Here is a 21,541-nt window from a genome sequence, read left to right as displayed (position 1 = left end):
CACCCTAACAATACCATGCCTCCACTCTATGAGTGGCCTCCTAATTCTGTTGACATCTCACCACCAATGTACGTGATCCTTGGTGGGCCTGTTGCAAACTGCAGCATCCAGCAAGATGTGTGCATTCAAGCACCTCTAACACAACTTAGAACTCACTGCCTCTGATGACCATTGCTTGCCACAGATCTCAGTTGCAAACCTTGGAGGCCCTATTGCTACTTCCTGTTACTGTCTGACAAGCTGCAAGACATTGCTACAAGCTCAGCAGATCTGTGCATTGCAGACATCCTTCAACATTGCCAGAGAGCAGGTCAAGCCCTCAAGGTGTATGATCAGAGACATCGTGGTTGCCCTACTCCAAAGTGAAGACGACATTGTTGTGCCGGAATATTCGTCCGGAAGGTACAGCCCGTGTGCCAGCTGCTCTTGATACCTTGGACTGCGGCGGAGAGCGCAGCTAGCTCGCCATTGAGCTGGTCAAGGGTGTCGGTGGTCGAACACTGGGCAGCACTAAGAGCTTCCAGCTGGTCAGTGACGACGTCCCATCTGACTGAAGAAGCGCGCTGGTTCAATAAGGCGAGCGGACTGTTGCGATAGGAGATGGCCGGGAGCGGAGCACCTTCCTCAGCAATGCTCTGCTTGGCAAGAATGCGGTTAGGTGACCAGGCGATGACGGGGTACAGCTCGGGAATAGACGAAGCATGCTTGGAAGGAAGGGTTGCAAAGACGGCATCGAGGTACTCGACCAGTGCGTGCACAGATGGCGTCTGGCGGACGGAAGGGAGAGAGATGTCCCCGGAGGCCACGGCTATGCTACGGGACTCAAACAGCATGTGCTGGAGTACAGTTAATGTGGGTGGCGATGGGCACTAGGAGGACACACCAACAGCCAATGACTTCCATGGGCCCAGGCAAGCCAGGCAGTTGGATCGTGAGGGAGGAGACGAGGTTCCAAGTTGCATTTGTGTTGAAGGAGCTCGAGGAGATGATAGAAGCGAACGACGTATGGGGATTGTCCAGGGAAGGACATGGTGGGTGTGAGCGGTGAGCGAAGGAGGCTGGGGCGTCACAGACCAACCGGAAGGAAGGGGGAGTAGAGGAGAGGATGGGGAGAGTCGGGAAAGTTTGAGGGCGTGGGAAGTTGGGGAGGGGAAGGACATGGTGTGCTGGCGCGAGTGAGGGGGTGTTGGAGTGTGGATTATAGTTAGTGTAATACTTACTTCAAGGTAACCAGTCACTTGAAGTCAAGCAATAGAGTAGAGGGTGTCTCCTTCGTTACAGAGGAATAGTAATGAAGTCGAATGGTTGAATGAATAGATTATCGAAGTATTCAATACTCGGTAATTCAGAAGGAAGCGTCAGTAATGCTTAAGTCCAGTAGAGCAGTTACCAAAGTGTCAGTAATAAAAGGATTACCAAGAAGCGATGTTAGAATGTTGATCAGTATGATGAACCTTCTCCGATGAACCCAACTCTTGTAGTCAGTTGAAGTTACTTAGACCTTACTAGTAGCGCGAGGACTGTCCTAAGTAAGGTCTCACAATCACAGGTCTTAGAGCGCGTCGGTAAGAACTCAGTGAGAGTGGTCGAGTGGCTAGTGTGGCTAACTTAGCACCCGGGGCGAAGCAAGTCTTCATGTGGCACACAAGGTGAATTTTGGTAAAGAGTGTAGATGTATTCCGCAGTCTTTTGTCTCATCTTATATACATTTCTGAGTCCTCAATCCTGTGTACTATGAGCAGTCCAAGACTATCCTACTTACTGTACTTGAGACGCGTCTGAACTTCACAGCCTAAGTCCTCTCCTTGCTAAGTCCAAAGTGTCAGCGCAGCCTTCCTCAGTGATCCCTCGGGGTTGCCATTACTGAAGATCAATAGTCATTGGTGATCCTTCGGTGTTCCCTTTACCAGCGGTGAATAATCTTCGGAGATTCGGGCCTTCCTTCCGTCGGTATTGCAGTCTTAAAGCGGTTGTTGGCGGTTGTTGGCAAACTCCATAGATTACCAGATAATGCCAAAACACATTCTCGACCAATCGACAGTGAGTCCATTGTGCTTACTTAATAGACCCTACCAACAATAGCAGAGCTCTAACAATAGCTAGTGAGTCGATGCATATAAGGCGGACTTGGGATTCAGAGATATTCCCATGACAGGGGGACTAGTACCTACCACTACCACTTCGACGGTGGATGGTTAGAGGTAAAACCTGCAAATCAGGGTAGCTCTGTTTCTTTAGTCGCATATAGATCTCTCTCTCTCCTGCGAATCTGCGGCGACAGTGGCAAGTGTGCAGGCGGCGAACTCTGCGTATTCGGGTGTCTTTGTGGGAACAGCGGCTCCATCGTTCAGCGGAACGAGCACTGGCAGTGTAGCCTGGGCATTTCACCTATCCCTTCCTTCCGTGACTTCCTATAGTTACATTGACATCGTCTGACAACAAAACCTGTCGTTTCTACCGACTATCGACCCCCGCTCCCTGCCACCTCACACGGCCCTGGGAGACTTGCAACCTACACAGCACGCTGTTAAACAAGGGATGGCCCACACACAACCATTGAAGCAGCCACACGGTCTGTAATCATCTGGCCGGCAAAGGTACCATGCTGTCAAAGACCGGTCAGCCGGATGTCAGTAAACCCACTATGAGCTTGTCAGCCGGGCGCTTTGCAGTGGTCCATTCTTACGGTCGAAAGTCAAGTGGCTGGTCAATCATGCAGACAATGGAACGGCTGACTTTATTTAAAGAACCGTCATTGACTTGTTGATATTCCACATTTGGCAAAATATCAAGCACTAGGCCCAGAATCCATCATAGCTCAGCTCCTCATTGCTGGAGTGATATAAACCTCTAGTATTAACATAGAAATTCACAGATGGAACAGCATTCAGCTCACAGAGATATGAGCATTGGATACATATAGATCATCCACGGTCACAAAACAGACTAAATGGTAGCATTGCAAGCATTTAAGCAATGAATCAGAGCATAACAAAGTATCAGGCAGGTATGTTAGTTGAGTTTCAAAATCAGTATGAATGATTATTGGCAAACACTAGTGCAAGGATATACACAGTGAAGATCATCAGAACAACTGGGACCCAGTTATAATGACTACACTCGTATCCATCACTACTATGGCTGTGACTCAATCAGAATATATATACATACAACCTGTGACCTGTGTGTATACAGTATACCATATGATGTTTGTATCCACATAATAGTTCTTTCAATCTGGATGCCATTAACCAGGCCAAACGATGTAATTCCATTCTGTAGTTGTACCATGTACACATATAATCTATGTACACAGGATGATATTGGAGAGAAACATGAGTACAGTATTATTGCATAGTGTCCTCATTTCCAGCAAATAATTGTCACAATATTTCATTACACTCTGTAACAGTCTCACTTATCCCATTCTCACAAATTCACCATTACAGCACCTGGTCCCTACATAGCCTGTAGGTAATACATCTGCATACAGGCTATACATAAAATATAGAGTAAATAGTACTATATGTGCATCATATGAATGAAATGTTAGAGTCTTGATCACTGCTGAGGTGCCTGGGGCCACTCAGCACAATTGTAATATGACAGAACCCATGCTACAGTGGCAGTATTGAGGGCATTGGACTGCCTGAGCTGCTCCAAGGATTCGATCCGCAATTCCAGTATTGTCTGCTGATGAAGAAGATCCAAAAGAGCCATAGGAGCACGGCCGCTGTAAGAAGGGCCGACTACTGTAATAACCATGAAATGTCACGAGTCGGCGGAAGCAAGAGACTAATAAGAATGACATACCGGTGCGAGGCTATTCGAGAGGCTGCCCGCTGTCCCTGGTCTAGAGGTTATGAAAAGGATCAAGAGGAGCAGTGGCCTCAGTCGGAGATGTGTACATCCTTGCCATCGGTGCTGATTCCATGGTTGAGACCACATGCGGTGAATAATCTGCAGGCATGGCCAAATGTCAATTGACAGTCTGCACACACCATCACCACATCCAGTCTACAATCCATGCCATTGCACCTAACCTAACCCTTGGATGCCGAGCACTGGCCTACCCTCGGCGCCGAGCAGTTGCCAACCCTCGGCACCAAACACTGGTCAACCCTCGGCGCCAAACAATTGTCAACCCCCGGCGCTGAGGGTTCGTCTGTGCTCGACACAGAACCGAAGTCCAGGCTCATGGGTGGAGATGATGGAATAAGATTGCAGACTTACCATGCTGCAAGAAATGAAGCTCATTGTCCGGGATAGGATCTTCAGAAATGACGTTGGAGTCATTTCCCAACAATGTGATGTCTTCGGGCTGGAACATATGAGCTCAAGACACCAAATTGAAGCACATTGCACCCACATTTGCAACCAGTCCACCACCCCTGACCAATGGCTCCCAGTCATCAGGCCTGCTTGCCAGCGGGGCCCCCACAGGTATGAGATCCTCGGGTAGCTCACCTTCCTGAAACAGGTAGGGCAACCTCGTCCAGTTCTGCTGGCCATAGGTGACTTGCTGGGGAGAGGGCCATTACTGGCAGTACAATCCCTTTGGTGTCAGTTCACATTGTTTTCTGCTGTAGTTCACCGGGTAGGGACACTAACAAGCTATCACAGTGTTTGCTGGGGGTTGCTGTATTGATGATACTAGATACTGTCAGTATTGATTAACACAGTATGACAGAATGAGTTGCTTCATAGTATATTGTGTGAGATTGGGGTATGTTGTATTAGCACCCACTGTTTGGGCCACTCTTCCATTGGAAAGTTGCTTATTGAGTGTCTTGTTGAGCTTACTGACTGCTGGTATATCACCACTGATTCATCGGATGACATTCTTGCACCTATTGTAATCTACGCGTACTCGGGGAATTCAATTGGTGCTACATTGGGAATGGGGAATTCATCTTCATAGTATGACCGCTGCCCATTTCCTGCAATTATTTCCAGCTGCACCAGTCGGCATGTACACAACATATTGAACTGTATGCTGCACAAGAGGCGGTGTCTGTCACGGTTGACGTAACGGCATGAGAATTTTACCCCTCCAGCATAGGTGACTATGTGTTTGTAGTAGGTAGAGCTGTTGTGGCAATGATATTATGTGAATTAGTTAGAATGATTAATGATATTTAAACTCACTAGGTGCGTGACCAAGGCACATTGGGTTCAGTGGCAGCGGCAAGGCGCTGGGCATCGAGAGCGGCTTGAGAGCGCAGAGTGTGAATGCCCAAGGGATGGGCAAAACTTGCTTCCACTCGGTGTACCTGTTCAACTATGACATCCGGATACTGCTCAGTGCCAATAGAGGGATCCATACATGAATAGTAAGGCTGAACTGATGATGAGCGGGTTGTGGTTTGGAGTGAGAGAAAATTTACTGAAGGCGCGGCCTTACTTCCCCAGCGTCTAATTTTGAACTCCTATTTTTAGGCTTTAATCTATCTGTAGCGGTGCAAGCACGGATCCCCAACTCCTCTTGGGAAATTCAGACTGCATAAGGTTCTAACAATAAGTACTTAGTACTAGGAAATAGTCTATTAGGACAATATCACTATGCACCTCATAAAATATTGTGGTACCGAGCCGGCATCACTGTCATTCAATATTGTCAATGCCTACTGTTGGAACATACGGCCAAGCGCGTGCCCAAATGCCGACGCACCAACGTGTCGCGATATGGCGCAATGTTATTGTACCCGCCGCTGCCCCTTAATGTACCTGCCCCATCGATGATACCTCGTATATAGGTCTGTGACTGCCTGTATTTACTCTTCGCGTGTTTGCCTCCCCACCCCGAGGACGGGACAAACCGCTTTGATTCTATTGTGTTCCCGCCGATCTTCTCGCTTGTTCTCATGTGATGCGACCTCATTTTAACACCTACTTACTAGTGAGACTCACTCGGAGGCCCCTGGAGGCCCTTGCACCCATGGCGGCTTTGCCGCCCAGGCATCTTGGGGCCTCTAAGGCAGCATCTGTTGAAGTAAGCGGTGGCGGGGTGTGGGAACGAGCGGGCGGAACGAGTAAGCAGCGGGAATCAATAGGTACTGGAGCGGTTTGTCTTGTCCTCAGGGCAGGGAGGCAAACACGCAAGGGTAAATACACAAGGATTGCGAGTAATATACAAGTCCGTAATTGATGGGGAGGGTACATTAAGGGGAATGGCAGGTGCAGTAGCATTGCACCGTGATGCGGCACGTCGGCGCATCGGTATTCGAGCGTGCACTTGGCCATATGTTCCAACAGCATCCACTTTGACCTGCACTGTCTAAGTCTATGTTACACCACACCCAATCCTTTGTTGAAAAGAAACTGGAGACGCAACTTCATAACACACTTTTATATATACTTGCAGAGACATTGCATTGAGATCCAGCCAACGGAGCCAGGATGGAGTGGAACTACCTGCTATATGTGGAAAGCACGTGTGCTTGGTGCTGGGACTACACCTCGTTATGGTAAGAGTTGCTCCTGTTATGGAAAGTTCTCCCACGTGTATGGCGGCATGCTACGGCTTGTTGATGTTTCATCTTGAGAAAGCCCTATTCCCTTTGGGAGGAGTCGGGGATCCATTTATAGTGCTTGTCCCCTTCTATATATTGATAAGTACTCATTCCTCATTCATATTCTTCATGCGTGTTGGGTTGATAGTTGTTCTGGCTGACAAATATAGGTTGTGTGCATGATGTTACAATAATATTGGGGCGAGGGAATGTAATATTTGCGACGAAGGGGGGGGTACGATAGCGTGGGACAGCGAAAATTCTATGATCGTGACGACTGGGATGTGCTCAATACATTCCCAAATGCTCCTCCACCCGCAAGCACGCTTCATGTGTGGCCAGCATCATGTCCACACCCTGCTCCCACAAGTCGTTGTCCCATCCAAGGAGACTTGAATCCTTGGGATAGTCGTATGGCTGATAGTAGAAATAATCGGTCCACACTTGACCGAAGTAGTCCGCGTACGCAGACATGTACTCGTATGCGCCATTTGGGAGGCGGACCACCCAGGTCTTGCACAGACCGCTGCTTGAATGTGTCAGCAGCTAAGGGTGCTATGGGTAATAGATCTTTACTAGGTCTTGCAGATATGTGCAGTGTTTGCGACTCTGCCATCAACCTTCTTCCACAAGGAGAGTAAGATAAGCACATAACAAACCTTCACTGATGAAACCACTTGGTAAGTAAACACTTCTAACGAGTTTCTGTGCGCTCTGAGGTTATCAAGCCTCTATCCCTAACACCAGGTAATCACTCAGAACAAGAACAGGAACCAAGTGTCTTTGTTGCGCAATAGTAGAGACTCATAAGTACAAGCATATTGCGGTGTACTGAAGTACATACCTTCCCATTGCACAATAGTAGAGACTAAAGGACAATGAAGGTGTGAATCCAAACATGAAGGGAATCACTGGTGATGGGTATGTGTGCAGAACCATGACATTTGTGTAAGGTAAGTGTCCGTAGTGATGTATTGTAGTAACTGCAGGGAGGCGGGTTACAGCCACTTGCTGTAAGCCGACTGCTTACCACAGATCACAGTACTTACCATAACGGGGTGTTGTGCCTTATGTACGCACCCCGGATTTGCTTCCGTCGTCAAACGTCTCGGCAGACGGGAACCAACACGACTCTCTCCCGACCATCCACACCCCTTCCGACATGCATATCCCTAGCTAGAGACTCTCTGCTGTTTAGTCACAAATCCATACCCTGTTCCTGTTCTGTTGTCCCCGTCCGAACTGAGTGGGTCCTGTCGCACCTCCGGCGACAGGCCTCCACTTTTTTTTGAACACGAACGTAAGCAGTGACTCGCTGTCCTGCCCCAACCACCCTCCGAAACGTACTGTGCCGAACACGACTGATAGGGTGGCTATAGCTATCCCTCGCTGCGCCGTGCTGTACCGAACGAACGAACTGTCTGAAACTGTCAGGGTCTCTCCCGTCACTCCCCCCGGGCGACCACCCAACACCGCTCCCATTCCGCCCCCTATGTCATCCACATACTCTCGCCGTACCCGTGCTTCTACGCACGCGCCGCCGAATGCGAATGCGAGCCAGCGTGGTAAGAAGACGCAGCGGCCAACCACCGCATCATCTTCCCCGCTTACACCGCCGCCGACCGGAGGGACATCCCCTGCGCGCACCCCAACCGTCAGTACCCCGCCGGTGACGTCAGGCGCGGAGGGACGCACCACTGAAGGACAACCACCTGTCGCTCCAGATCCAACGGTCCAGTCCGTAGATCGTCCCCTGTCACCACGTCCGAGAACCCCCGAGCCCGTAAATACGTGGACGCTGTCCGACTCTCCGTCCAGCTCTGAAGACAGCCCCCCGTCACGCACCATGACCTCCAATGCCAAACGGGTTTCCTCCGCTCTCGCCGTTGTGGACTGGGACAACCCGTCGAAAGCTCCAACTCTACAGGATGGTGCTCTGAATCCCGAAGTGTTGGACACCTTCGAAAACTACTGCTTACACTTCTTTGGCAACAAATCGGTTCCGCCCGCGGACCAGACACGTCTTGTGGCGGGACGAATCATGATTCCGCGTATCCTCGCATGGACCGCTGCGAGACGCGCGGAGTTATATGCTATGACCTTCGCCGAGTTCATGGCCGCCGTGCGGATGAACTTCCTCGACGCGCGTTGGGAGGAGACGACTCACCGAAAACTGAAGTTAATGCGGATGAAGGACAATGAGTTCTTTGAGGACTACTGCGTACGCTTCGAGAACATGAACGCGATCTTGAAAGGCACTCCGCATCATCTCGACGACGCCGCGATCATCGACCAACTGTCCGTTTCCGTCTCTGGCAACCTCGCCGCCCGTCTCCACACCCGCGCCGACGGCCTGAAGACAGCCAAGGCAGCTGGTCTCCGCGAATGGCGCACCGTCGTCCAAGCCATCGACGAAGAGCGTCGCGCTCAACTGGCCGATTTCGAGAACGTCAGTCGTAAGGGTCGCGAGGATCGGCGCCCTCAGGCGCTGGCCGAGCCCGCCCGCCGTTCGAACACCGCAAACAACAGCCGGGCCTCCAGTACCCGTCCTGACACGCCGACACTGCCGAAGCTGACCGCTGAGGAGGTCCGCCTGCTCGATGCCAACGAAGGTTGCCGCAAGTGCCGCCGCTTCTGGGTTGATCACCGGGCCAAGCAGTGCCCCAACGACTTCCCGAAGCCCGCGGGCTACCGCGCCCTCACCCAGACCGATGCCGATGCGGCCCGCAAGGGCAAGGGCAAGGCCATCGCCGCCGTGCAATCCGTTCAGTACGAGTCCGATGACGAGAACGATCAGCCGGAAGCGTCCGCATCGCGCCCGGTTGCTGTGGTGCGTGGCATGCACCAGGTCGTACCATATGCCGCGTCCGCTCTGGCCGACGACGAGGAGGACGATGAGTCGGCGGGGTCGGATGAGTCCCACTGGGTACGTCAATCTGTTCCGCCTTTGTCGGCTATTGCTGCAGTGTCGTCGTCTCGGGATAAGGATTTCCACTGTCCACACCTCCTCTGGAACGCCCTTGTCCACGAGACGACGTTGTCAGTGAATGCCACGCCGGTCGAATGCCTGATTGATAGTGGCTCTCATTTAGTGTTGATTTGCGAAGACGTCGTGCAACCTACTTGGCGTCGATACAAAATGCCCGTACCCGAAACCGTTGAATTGGCAATGGCGGCGCAAGGGCGAAAAGCTACTGTTACTCTCACGGAATACGTTAAAGTTCGTCTCTCGGGTCCCTCTCTCTCCTGGTCGTCTCGCTCCGTCCGCGCTGTTATCACTCCTGGACTCTGTGTTCCGGTAATCCTGGGCCTTCCTTTCCTCGTTCGTAATCAAATCGTGGTCGATCATGCTGCGCGTACCGTGTTGTCGCAGCTCTCTGGGTTTGAACTTCTGAAAGGTGTATACTATTGTCCGTTTACGTTACCACCCCCGCCGCCTCCCTCTGTACAACAAGTAGAAGCTGTCCTAGCAAATAAAAAGGCCGTTTTGGGGGAATTGCGGGACTCTTCTGCTGGCCGGCGTGCACGTGCAGACTCCAGCGTACCTGCGCCTATCAATGTTGTGGCAGCTGTCCGAGATACAATTGAACTGCTCGCAATGAAAGAGCAGCTACAACGCCGTGGAGCTGCAGTGCTGCGTGACTTCAAGGACATTTTCGAACCTATCCCGCACGCGGACATGCTTCCCTCAGACGTTTATTGCCGCATACAGCTGAAGGACGCAAGTAAACTCATTGCTTCGCGTACCTATGCGTCACCTCGGAAGTTCAAGGACGCTTGGTCTACACTGATACAACAGCACCTCGACGCCGGCAGGATCCGCCCGTCTAATTCGCAGCACGCCTCGCCGGCATTCCTCATCCCAAAGGCTGACCCTACCGCTCTGCCTCAATGGGTGAATGATTATCGCCAGCAGAATGCTAATACCGTGCCGGATAACTTTCCCTTACCGCGGGTTGACGATGTCCTGGCTGACTGCGGGAAGGGTAAAATCTGGAGCAAAATGGACATGACCAACGCTTTCTTTCAGACCCGGGTGCATCCCGATGATGTACCGTTGACAGCGGTTTCTACGCCTCTCGGGTTATATGAATGGCTTGTGATGCCCATGGGCTTGCGAAACGCACCTGCCATACATCAGCGGCGCGTCACAGCTGCTCTTAGACCCTTCCTGGGGAAATTTTGCCACATTTACCTTGATGATATTGTCATCTGGTCCGATAGTGTTGAGGAGCACGACCATCATGTCCGCCTCATTTTGCAGGCTCTTAAGGATGCACGGCTCTATGTCAACTTAAAGAAGTGCGAATTCTTCGTGACCGAGCTTGAATTCCTCGGCCACCACATTTCCACGAGAGGCCTCAGGCCTCAGAATGTAAAGACTGACCGCATTGTCCATTGGCCGCAACCTAAATGCGCAAAGGACGTGCGTGCGTTCCTTGGCTTGGTCCGTTACGTCGCAATGTTTCTCCCAAACCTTGCTGAGCACACCCGCATCCTTACGCCTTTGACAACCAAGGAAGCGAATGCATCCTTCCCTCCATGGAATGAAACGCACCAGCACGCTTTTGAAGCCATCAAACAGCTCGTAACCAGCTCCGACTGCCTCACCGTCATTGACCACCAGAACCATGGTGATAATAAGATTTTTGTCACCTGTGATGCTAGCGATTGGCGCACCGGCGCCACGCTCAGCTACGGCCCCAGTTGGGAAACCGTGAGGCCGGTTGCATTCGATTCTACGCAATTGAAGGGAGCGGAGCTGAACTATCCCGTTCACGAGAAGGAATTGCTGGCCATCATCCGAGCGTTGAAGAAGTGGCGTGCAGACTGCATTGGCGAACACGTTTATGTGTACACAGATCATTGTACACTACAGAATTTCGAAGGGCAGAAGGATCTGTCCCGCCGACAGCTGCGCTGGCAAGAATTCTTGTCCCAGTATGATGTTTCCATAGTCTACGTACCCAGCGAAGATAACACCGTCGCGGATGCTCTCTCCCGCGTGCCGCCTAACGCTTTCCCTGACGAAAAACTCCCAATGTCAATTAATGCGGTCATGACCGTCCAAGCGGACACCGCACTACTCGTGGATATCCGCGCCGGCTACGCCTCAGACAATTTCTGCGCTAAGGTAGCTGCTAATGTCGTGTCAACACCCGGTGCGCGTTGCGTGAACGGCCTCTGGTACATCGGTGACCGTCTCCTCGTGCCGCGTATTGGGAACGTGCGTGAACGCCTGTTTCAAACCGCGCATGACACGCTTGGTCATTTCGGTGCCGACAAATCCTATGGCTCATTGCGCAGCGCCTTCTACTGGCCGAACATGCGCCGCGACCTTGAGCGTGCATACATCCCTGCTTGCCGCGACTGTCAACGCAACAAGTCGCGCACAACCGCAGCCGCCGGTCCCCTGCACCCATTGCCAGTGCCGGAGGAGCGAGGAGCCTCGGTGACAATCGACTTTGTTGGACCGCTGCCTGAAGATGAGGGTCAGAATTGCCTAATGACAATCACTGACCGGCTACATTCGGACGTCCGCATCGTCCCCACGCGTACCGATGTGTCGGCCGAGGACGTTGCGCTCTTGTTCTTCAACCATTGGTATTGCAAGAACGGCCTCATGTTTGAGCTTATCACCGACCGGGATAAGCTCTTCGTGTCGCGTTTCTGGAAAGCCCTGCACAAACTGACAGGGGTTAAATTGAAGATGTCTACAGCATTTCATCCGCAGACGGATGGCGCCAGTGAGCGTACCAATAAGACCGTGACTCAATGCCTGCGTTACCACGTTCAGCGCAACCAGAGCGGTTGGGTCCGTGCCCTCCCCCGCGTCCGCTTTGACATCATGTCAGCTGTTAACGCGAGCACCGGTTATAGCAATTTTCAAATACGTTTTGGCCGCTCACCTCGTGTGCTCCCACCCATGGTCGATGCGGCACCTAGGGCAACTGCGGGCGCGGCAGAAACCGCTGAACAAGCAGCGGATCGGGTCATTCGTCAACTAACCGAAGACGTCGCCGATGCCCGTGACTGTCTCATCGCTGCGAAAGTTCACCAGGCCGCGTTTGCTAATCGCTCACGCGGCGAGGAAGTCCCGTACGCTGTCGGAGACAAAGTAATGTTAAGCACGTTAAACCGCCGCCGCCAATACAAGGCTACCGGCGAGCATCGCGCGGCTAAATTCTTCCCCCGCTGGGACGGACCGTACGCAGTCATCCGCGCATTCCCAGAAACTTCGACGTACGAGCTCGAGTTGCCGCCGACTTCCAAGGCGTACCCCGTCTTCCATGCGTCCGAGCTTAAACCCCACGTGGTTAACGACGCCACCCTGTTCCCTGACCGCCACCTACACCAGCCTGCACCTGTGTTGAATGACATCGGAGAAGAAGAATACTTCGTCGACCGTATCCTGGACCAGCGCACGTACCGCCGCCAGAAGCAGTTTCTGGTGCGTTGGAAAGGATACGGTGCCGAATACGACTCCTGGCTGCCGGCAACCGAGCTCGACGACAACATCGCGCTCGACGAGTGGGAGGCGCTCCAAGGTTCTTAGGGGGGGGTCAACCACGCGGTAGCTTTTTCCCCACGGGGTTTTTTGATGCACCCGTGCTGTGCACCCGTTGGGTTGGAAGGATTACCTTACACTACTATACTACCATCACATCTTCACCACTCCCCGGCTTGAATCTCCACCACCCGGGAGGGTGTAAGCCGACTGCTTACCACAGATCACAGTACTTACCATAACGGGGTGTTGTGCCTTATGTACACACCCCGGATTTGCTTCCGTTGTCGAACATCTCGGCAGACGGGAACCAACACGACTCTCTCCCGACCATCCACACCCCTTCCGACACGCATATCCCTAGCTAGAGACTCTCTGCTGTTTAGTCACAAATCCATACCCCGTTCCTGTTCTGTTGTCCCCGTCCGAACTGAGTGGGTCCTGTCGCACCTCCGGCGACAGGCCTCCACTTGCTAATGGAAAAACAATGTGGTTTCCTTCCATGAGCTCCAAGGCCATCTGCCTCAGGAACATGTATTTGTGACTTCCCCTAGTGAGCCAGTGTTCTCATTGAATCTCTACCCATCAATTCTTTTTTGATTTTGAGTGATGGCATGCACATTGGCATAAAGTACACAATGCTGAGTGACCCTTTATGCGGTGATATAGGCATAGGTTGGACAGAATAGGAATGTGGAGATGTATTCTGGTGGTAGTACCTATATAGTATTGATCCAACATGTAAGTATGCTTCATTTTGCCTGGTACAACACAAATAGCTGCTGGAATCCCTGTAGTGAAGTCAGTGATCACTCAATGGTTTTCATTGGATGCTACATAGAGGTGTTGCCACAACAAAAATGTGGGCAGCATGAAGTTGTTGACAAATTTCAACTTGTCAATATATGGCGTACCGTTTGAGGCAAAAACAATATGATCTATCACAATGTTAACCCGACTATCTATCACAGTATTGATTTCTATCACACACCTGTGAAGCTGTTTCTCCATCATACCATAGTTCGTTTTCTATCTAAACGTTGCTCGACAAGAAATCTATCTACATAACTTTCGTTCACTGCGTTTTCTATCACTCTTTTTCGGCTGCCGGTCCGGTCCGGCGCTAGCGCTCGGCGCGACGCGTCGCGCTCTGTCGCGCTGCTCTCGCGCCGACTTTCACCTCCTCCTCAACGGCGCGCAGCACGCACAGCGACACGACCTCACGAACACGCTCAACGCCGAGTGCGCGCCATCAACGAGGCCACGACGCGCTGGCGCAGTGGCGCACGGCTCTTGACTCGCACGGCCCGGGCAACCTCAACAGCGCGCAGCCCGCGCGGCGACCCGGCCGTACGAGCGCGCTCAACACCGAGTGCGCGCGAGCAGCGAGGCCACGACGCGCTGGCGCCACGACGCAGGACGCGTCGCGCTCTGGTGCGCTGCTCTCGACTCGCGCGACAACCTCAACAGCGCGCAGCCTGCGCAGCGACCCGGCCGTACGAGGGCGCTCAAAACCGAGTGCGCGCGAGCAGCAAGGCCACGACGCAGGACGCGTCGCGCTGCAGGAGGTCAAGGGCGCGAAAGGTGCGCGCACCCGCCATTTCTGCGCTCACTTCGTCCTAACACCTACCGATAGGGCGCCGAGTGCAGCCAGGGCGCAAGCAGCGAGGCCGCGCCGCGCTGGTGTGCGAGAGCTTGAGATCAAGGAGCATGAGATGCGACTTCTCGAGGAACAACTCAACGGTAGCAACGCAGCGAGGGTACGCCACATTTTCGCCTTGTTAGCGGACAATACTAAGCTGGTTCGCGCATACTAGGTCGGCGCTGAGGTTGAGAAGGTGAAGGCCAACACGCGCGCCCGATGCTGCTCCCCATCGGTAAGCACCCCCGCTCTGCGCTCGTCCTGCACTCGCCCGAGGCGCGCACCTCCTCTGCCAGCAAGACCTGCCCGCTCATCGTGCAACCACATCCCGGCTCGCTCCCCAGTAGCACCATTCCCTCCACCGCGTGCTTGCTACTGGCACAGGCAGCATCCCCGCCAACTCGCCGGGGTGTGCGCGGCTTGATTCACTACGCGTGGGTTCGCGTCCCTCCCTCCTCCTTCTCTTTTCCTTTCGTGTCATCGAGCTCATCCCACCAGAGCAGGTGAGCATTCTCAACGGGAGCGCGCCCGACCTCATCGCGGTGTGCAGCGCGCGCGGCGCCAAGATCAAGAAGCGGGGCGGGATCGAGCTCTTCCTCGGTGGTATCGGCGAGCACGGGCACATCGCCTTCATCGAGCCGGGTGCGCACCCTCCCACGTCCCCTCCCTCATTACCCATCTTCGCACATTCTCTCCCTCCCCTCCACAGGCTCCCCCGACCTCGCCTCGCGCGCGCGCATACGCGAGCACCCGCTTCTTCAACAATGGCGCCGCCGCTGCGCCGCGCATGGCGCTCACCGCCGGCGCCGCGACTGTGCTCGACGCGCGCGAGGTCACCACCGAGGAGCGGGGCCGCGAGCGGGCAGAGAGCCATCGGACCACGGCGGAGCTGCAGGAGCGGGACCGCAGGCGCGAAGAGCGCAAGCGCAGAGCGGCGAGGGCTAGGGACACTGCGCGTCATCGAGCTGAAGCCGGAATCGCCCCTTGCGACGCTGGAGCGGAGAGCACACCGCGATGCCGAGCGGGAGCGCGAACGCGAGCGCGATGAGCAGGCACGCGACAAGGAAAAGCGCAGACGGGAAACGGAGAAAGAGGCGATGGGGGCAGAAGTTGTGCGAGCTAGAGAGCGGGAGGAGAGGCGGCGCCGGCAGCAAAATTCAAGAAGGACGGCAACATTAGCCAGCCGGGTACCATGGATGCTTGGTGGGCCAGCAGGTGGCGCGCAGTTGTATACATACATACATACATACATTCGCCGAATGGCATTGATCCCAATGGATGCTACTTCAGCGCGCCCTGCGATGCGGCGCGACGCGCCTGGTGCGCCCCGCCATAGGTGGCATGGCTGAACGACGAGCATAAGCAGACTAGCCACGCAGTTCAGATGGGTGGTATCAGAGGTCCTGAGCTCAGCATGCCGCGCGGAAGGGCTGGCCGAGTGGCGATTACTGTAGGTCTCTCAGATCTCAGAGCCCGAGCGCGATCGATCGTCCCGACCACCACACACTGCGCTGCCATCGAGCAACTTTTGAGCGAGCTTCTTGCAAACGGATCGACAATGGGACGACACGCGTATAAGCGCAAGCGCAGGGAAGCCTACACTGCTCTCGTCAATGCAGCTGCTGAGAACCCAACTATGCTAGACCTGCTGGCTCATGCGGGTGATCCTCGCCCTCGCTTGTTATTCACAGCCTTCCTCTACTCTCAACTCGGAGTCCTTAAACTCGATGTGCCCTCAGGCGACTTGTACGCTGGGTTTATCGGGTGGTGCAAGAATTCACAGGTACCTGCTACACTTGAGCAGGCACTTGTCGCTCGCAAGCGCCATTGCGATGCGCAGAAGGAGATCAGGGAAGACCTCGTCGCGACGATGCGCCTGAAGAGGCTTGGGGAGGCCGAGAAGGCACTCTGGCTCTCTCAGAATGCCCGCGAAATCTACCTAGAGCGGCTCGCGCAGCCGTATCCAGAATACCACCGATGGGTCGCGGAGAGCCCTGCGATCATGCAGCGATGGCAATCGCGCATCAAGACAGGCAAGAAGGCTGACAAGCGGCACAAGCGGCACCCGCTCGTGCTTGAAGAGCCTTCGCGGCTTGCGCTTGTAGTGGAGGAGAACGAGAGCGTCGTCATCCGCGACAAGAAGTCGGGCGCGATCGTCATGGTAGTTATGCGGAACTTCTGCAACGACGACGAGGTTGTGCAGTACGCAGACGGAGTCACACAGGAGGCGACTGATATGAGAAAATCGGGCAGGGTGAGTCGATCAGTGATTTCATTTGGGCAATCCAATGACCTTGCATTGCAGCTGGAGGATCCAGGGAAGCTCGTTCTCCTCGGCTACACTGCAGGTGCTCGGAGCCACCCCAAGTTCGACTGGTCGAAGAATCTGCGGTCGACGCGGCATACCGCAGAGTTCATCAAAGAGCACAACTTTCATCTTTCCTCTGTCTTCGCACTCTTTTGGAACCTCCTTCTGTCGCATCTTCCTGACGAGGTGCTGGAGCCTTTTGAAACTTATCTGGCCGAGAATCAGATGTGCCGGATGGATGGCAATGGAGCAAAGGAGCGGAAGGCACAAGGTATCTATATGGTCGAGCGGGGTAGCGAGTGCGTTGAGTTCAACGACGCCGAACTGGCACCACCTTCAGGCGTCGCTGGTTGCAACTACGCTCGGCAAGTACCTCTACTATGTATTGCCTCCTTTTGTTGCTCACTCCGCTAGCAGGGCAATTCACCGGGAGAAGCAAGCCCAGAAATGGGCCTTCTCGTGGACGACGTCGCGCCGCGAGGGCATGACCGGAGGGAGCTTCTACGAGGCGATCTTCGGCATCAAGGTCTTGCAAGCACCTAACACCATGGTCGCTTGGATGCCTGAGCACGACCATGGTACGAGCCTGCTCGATTGGAGTCCCGACAAGAAGGACGATGTCCCGCCGTTTGCCCAGGCTGGCATTGCGCTGGTGACGAGCACCCGGCTCGCCAGCACATGGAAGAAGTACCTTGCTGAGCACGATTTTGAAGAAGCGGAGAGAGAGTGGGTTGCAAGCATGGAGGCTGATGTTGAGGAGAAGTGCGGGGACGAGCTTTGCACCTTCTGCCTGGATGATGGTTATGAATGTACCGATGATTTGTGCCCGATCTGTGTCCTTTAAAGCTGGCGAGATATATTGATACATACACGAGCATCCAAGCTCATTTGTGCAAACAGCTACTATAGACTCATACACAACTACAAGTCGGTGCACCACAAGCTGAGTGCGCTCACTGCACAACTGCGCCCCCCCTGTTGAGCTTCAGATTGCACCCGCCGAGTTCCGCGCCGCAGCCCGCGCCCATCGTAGCCAGCTTCGCAGCGCGATCTTTGCGCGCGCAGCACTTCGTAGCCCGCACCACCGCGCTGCGAGTGTGCCCTTGTACCCGCCAGCCGCATGCTCGCGCTCTTCCGTGTTGAGGTCGCCGCGCGAGTCGCGAGCAGCGCACCGAAGTGCGACGCGTCCGGCGGCGTTGTGCCAGCGTGGCGTGGCCTCGCTGCTTGCGCGCACTCGATGTTGAGCGCGTTCGTACGGTTGGGTCGCTGCGCGCCGTTGAAGTCGTCGTGCGAGACGAGAGCAGCGCGCCGAAGCGCGCCGAAGCACGGCGCGCCCGGCGACGTGGCCTCGCCGCTTGCGCGCACTCGATGCTGAGCGCGTTCGTACGGTCGGGTCGCTGCGCGCCGTTGAAGTCGCTGTGCGAGACGAGAGCAGCGCGCCGAAGCGCGGCGCGTCCGGCGTCGTGGCCTCGCTGCTTGCGCGCACTCGATGTTGAGCGCGTTCGTACGGTCGGGTCGCTGCGCGCCGTTGAAGTCGCCGCGCGTGGCAAGAGCAGCGCGCCGAAGCGCGGCGCGTCCGGCGACGTGGCCTCGCTGCTCGCGCGCACTTGCTGTTGAGCTCGCTCGTGCGGCGCTGGGTCGCTGCGCACTGTTGAGGCCGCCCGGGCCGTACAAGTCGAGAGCAGTGGGCCAGAGCGCGGCGCGCCGGGCGACGCTGCACCAGCACGACATGGCCTCGCTGCTCGCGCGCACTCGGTGTTGGGCGTGTTCGTGTGGTCGGGCCGCTGCGCGCTGTTAGGTCGTTGTGGAAGTCGGCGCGAGAGCAGTGCGCCGCCTTCTCTCTGAGGCTTTTGATATCGACATTTCTGAAGCCATACTGAGAGCCCGGCTTGCCAAAGGACCTGCAGCTTGTTAGTATTCTGCTGGCTCTACGTAACAGCTAACTTACTCGTGCTCCTCCGCTATCCAATCATATTGCTTCTCTAGGTTAGTGATGAAGTTCGTGGCGGCCGGCTTCTCTTTCGCCAGTGCCTGCCAGTCGTGCTCCAGCTTCTTCAGCTGCATATCGGCGTCTGAGATGGCTTGCTTCTTCTCCTTGATCACGCGCTCGAGCTCCTTAAGCTCGTTATCGAACCGCGACAAGGTGGCGTAGCGATGGGTGCAGCGATGGGTGAGGGCGAGGCGTTGGCTGATGGGAACGGCTACTCACCTCGTTGAGGCCCTGTCCTCCACTCTCTTCTTCCCTCCCTGCTCCTGGTGCCTCCTCACAACGCTTTGCGCAGTGTCGCGGGATCGCATCGCGGCCGCTTGAGGCGCGATGTTTCAGTGCGCGCGCCGGCTAGACGAAGAGGACGCGGTTGCGCGTCCTCTGTGCCACGTCACGGGCCGGCTCTTGCCAACGGGTCTGCGGGAGCTATTGTCGAAGGTGCGGGGGTGCCAGTGGGAGGGAGGGAGCGGCGGGATTGGCGGGAAGACAGCGGCAGAGGCGCATGGAGGTCAGATAGTGCAACGCGCGTTGCGCGCAAACGGCGAGCATCTAGCGCTGCGCTTAGTCACATGATTCCGCGTTCAACTTAGTCACGTGATTATGTTGGCCTGCCGACGCGCGTTTGCTGCCCTTTGCGGCTTGCCTCCCCCTCCTTCATCCTTCAGTGATGGCTCACGGGCAGCCTCGGTACCTTCTGGCGGTGGATTGCGTTGATGTTCGCGTTGGGGTAGGGCCCGGGTGGTCTCATCCGCAATCTGCCAATAGAGGACTCGCTGCCTGTCGCCTTGCTGCCTGCCGACACTGCTTCACCCACCTATCCATGCGCCGCGCACTCGTGCATACCTAGCCACTTTCCCACTCGTTCGGGCCACTCGTTCACGCCCACTTGTTTGCAAGGCCAGGGATGCTCTCGCCTACCCAGCCGCTCTCTGCGCCCCTTCCGCCTCGTCGTGCAGCCGCGCACCCGCTCCTGGGTGCCCACCTGCTCGCGCGATCTCTCGCGCCTCCACGGCCACCCTGCAGCCACCCGCGCGCAGGTCGCGCTACCATTCTCAAGGGTGGCGGCGCGGTTGCGGGCGCCGCCAGCGCCACCCTCGGCCCCAAGGGTGCGCCGACTAGGCCCGAGCTCGGTGCTTGCTGCTCAGTGTCTTCGCAGGCCGCAGCGCCATCCTCGAGCAGCCTTTTGGCCCAAAGATTGTAAAAGGTGCGCAGATACCTCCCTCCCCACCGGGCCTTACTCACCTGCTCCCAGATGGTTGTGCGGCCGCCCAGTAAGCACAGCTGCGTTTCTTGGCAGTCCCGCCGGCAGGCTTCAAGCATTGGGCGAGGAAGAAGCAGCTCACCGCCGCCCGAACGCGCCGAGCGCGCGGCTCACGGCTCGGCGCTCGCAAGCCCTCGCGCCGATGCTCCCCTGCTGCCCCTCCCTCGCCCGGGTGGCCACTCCTCGCGCCAAACCCTGCCATCTGCCCACCTGTTCGCGCGCCTGCGCTATCCCCGCTCTCGGCGCAGCCCATTCGCCCGCTGCCTCGCCCACCCTTGGCCAGCGCCCTCCCTCCCCTTCCTTTGCGGCCCGGAGCTCCTTCCCGGGCGCAGCGCAGCGCGGCCCTCCGAAACCGGCGCTCTCCGCGCTACTGAGCCTGCACTTCTTGCTGCTGCTGCGCGGCAAGGAGCCCGAGCAGCGGGGCGCTGCCTTGCTCAGCCTGCTCGCCTCACCTGCGGGCTGCCCGCGCAGGTGGAAGGGCAGCGCCGCAACTCCCGCGAGCAGTCGCGGGTTATGCGGCATCGAGCATTCCGCCGAGCCCGGCGCGGGCGCATTTCGACCAGGCAAGAGCATGCGGTCCAGCGAGCCTGGGGCGCAGCGACCAGGGCGCGCGCGGATTGCTTTGTGTTTAGCAGATGTAATGGACTGGAGGGTTATGGGAGCTGCGCGATCACTACTGTTAGTCTTAAGAGCTTCGTTCAGCCAACCAGATGGCCGCGGGACTTGCTGTGCCGAATGAGCTTGCGAACTGCGCTGGCTTCAACGCTAGTGCTGCGCTAAACACCGCAGCGGGTCCAAAACAATCGTAAACAGGGCTAGGTCGGGCCAGCTCCTGTGCTTGCTACCGATCACTGTACTATGCTCTATGCCTGCCATTCCTAGCCTCCCAGTTCCCTCGCATGGTGAACCGCCACAATGGTCGAGCAACATCTACGCTGCCCACACTCGGGTATCTCATGTCTGTAGCCACATCTCAGGCCTCTTGCAACAAGACGAAGGCGATCGTATTCGCTTGGTTCTATGCCTGGAAACTCTCGATCAGCAAATCGTACCACTGGTGAGGCAGATGGCCCCAGAGCTTCACGGTGGAGGAGCATGGTCATGGGTGGAGGCTGTATGCATTGAGATCGGCGAGATGAGGGCGAGTCTTAGGGTGGCGATTGATGCAGACACTGAGCGGTGGGCCACTAAAGTGCTCTTCCCTTTCGTATGTGCGCTCATGGCTACCTATAGAGAGCATCGGAGTGTGGTCAAGGTCAATCCGGTCACCGTTGAGCGGTCTGGAAGGCGCGGTCGGCCAAAAAAGGTCATCAGCAAGGCATG

General features: G+C 55.6%; 4 protein-coding genes across 4 annotated transcripts; 2 read left to right on the top strand and 2 right to left on the bottom strand.

Annotated features, from left to right (window-relative positions):
* Positions 1-26: 26 nt before the first annotated feature.
* Positions 27-1,030, bottom strand: C8Q71DRAFT_720566 (uncharacterized protein; the record flags this gene model as incomplete). The annotated part of the gene is made up of 4 exons (XM_047921377.1): positions 27-98; positions 200-240; positions 434-836; positions 884-1,030. 4 exons carry the CDS (start codon positions 1,028-1,030, stop codon positions 27-29), a joined length of 663 nt encoding a protein of 220 aa, XP_047782639.1.
* Positions 1,031-12,360: 11,330 nt separating this feature from the next.
* C8Q71DRAFT_695691 (uncharacterized protein) lies at positions 12,361-12,696 on the top strand (the record flags this gene model as incomplete). Its single annotated transcript, XM_047919912.1, has 1 exon — positions 12,361-12,696. A coding segment is annotated over one exon (336 nt), but the record flags the coding sequence as incomplete, so codon positions are not given.
* A 3,968-nt stretch (positions 12,697-16,664) lies between these two features.
* C8Q71DRAFT_700010 (uncharacterized protein) lies at positions 16,665-17,814 on the top strand (the record flags this gene model as incomplete). Its single annotated transcript, XM_047920100.1, has 3 exons — positions 16,665-16,916; positions 16,968-17,352; positions 17,411-17,814. 3 exons carry the CDS (start codon positions 16,665-16,667, stop codon positions 17,812-17,814), a joined length of 1,041 nt encoding a protein of 346 aa, XP_047782637.1.
* Positions 17,815-17,891: 77 nt separating this feature from the next.
* C8Q71DRAFT_883960 (uncharacterized protein) lies at positions 17,892-19,268 on the bottom strand (the record flags this gene model as incomplete). Its single annotated transcript, XM_047928524.1, has 5 exons — positions 17,892-18,236; positions 18,479-18,684; positions 18,723-18,871; positions 18,919-19,158; positions 19,180-19,268. 5 exons carry the CDS (start codon positions 19,266-19,268, stop codon positions 17,892-17,894), a joined length of 1,029 nt encoding a protein of 342 aa, XP_047782636.1.
* Between the last annotated feature and the right edge of the window lie 2,273 nt (positions 19,269-21,541).

This window comes from Rhodofomes roseus (genome assembly GCF_022264815.1).
Source record: "Rhodofomes roseus strain CIRM-BRFM 1785 chromosome Unknown C8Q71scaffold_3, whole genome shotgun sequence".
Lineage (NCBI taxonomy): Eukaryota > Fungi > Basidiomycota > Agaricomycetes > Polyporales > Fomitopsidaceae > Rhodofomes > Rhodofomes roseus.
The sequence above is the reverse complement of the archived record's forward strand: the minus strand, read 5'-3'. Positions and strand labels throughout refer to the sequence as shown.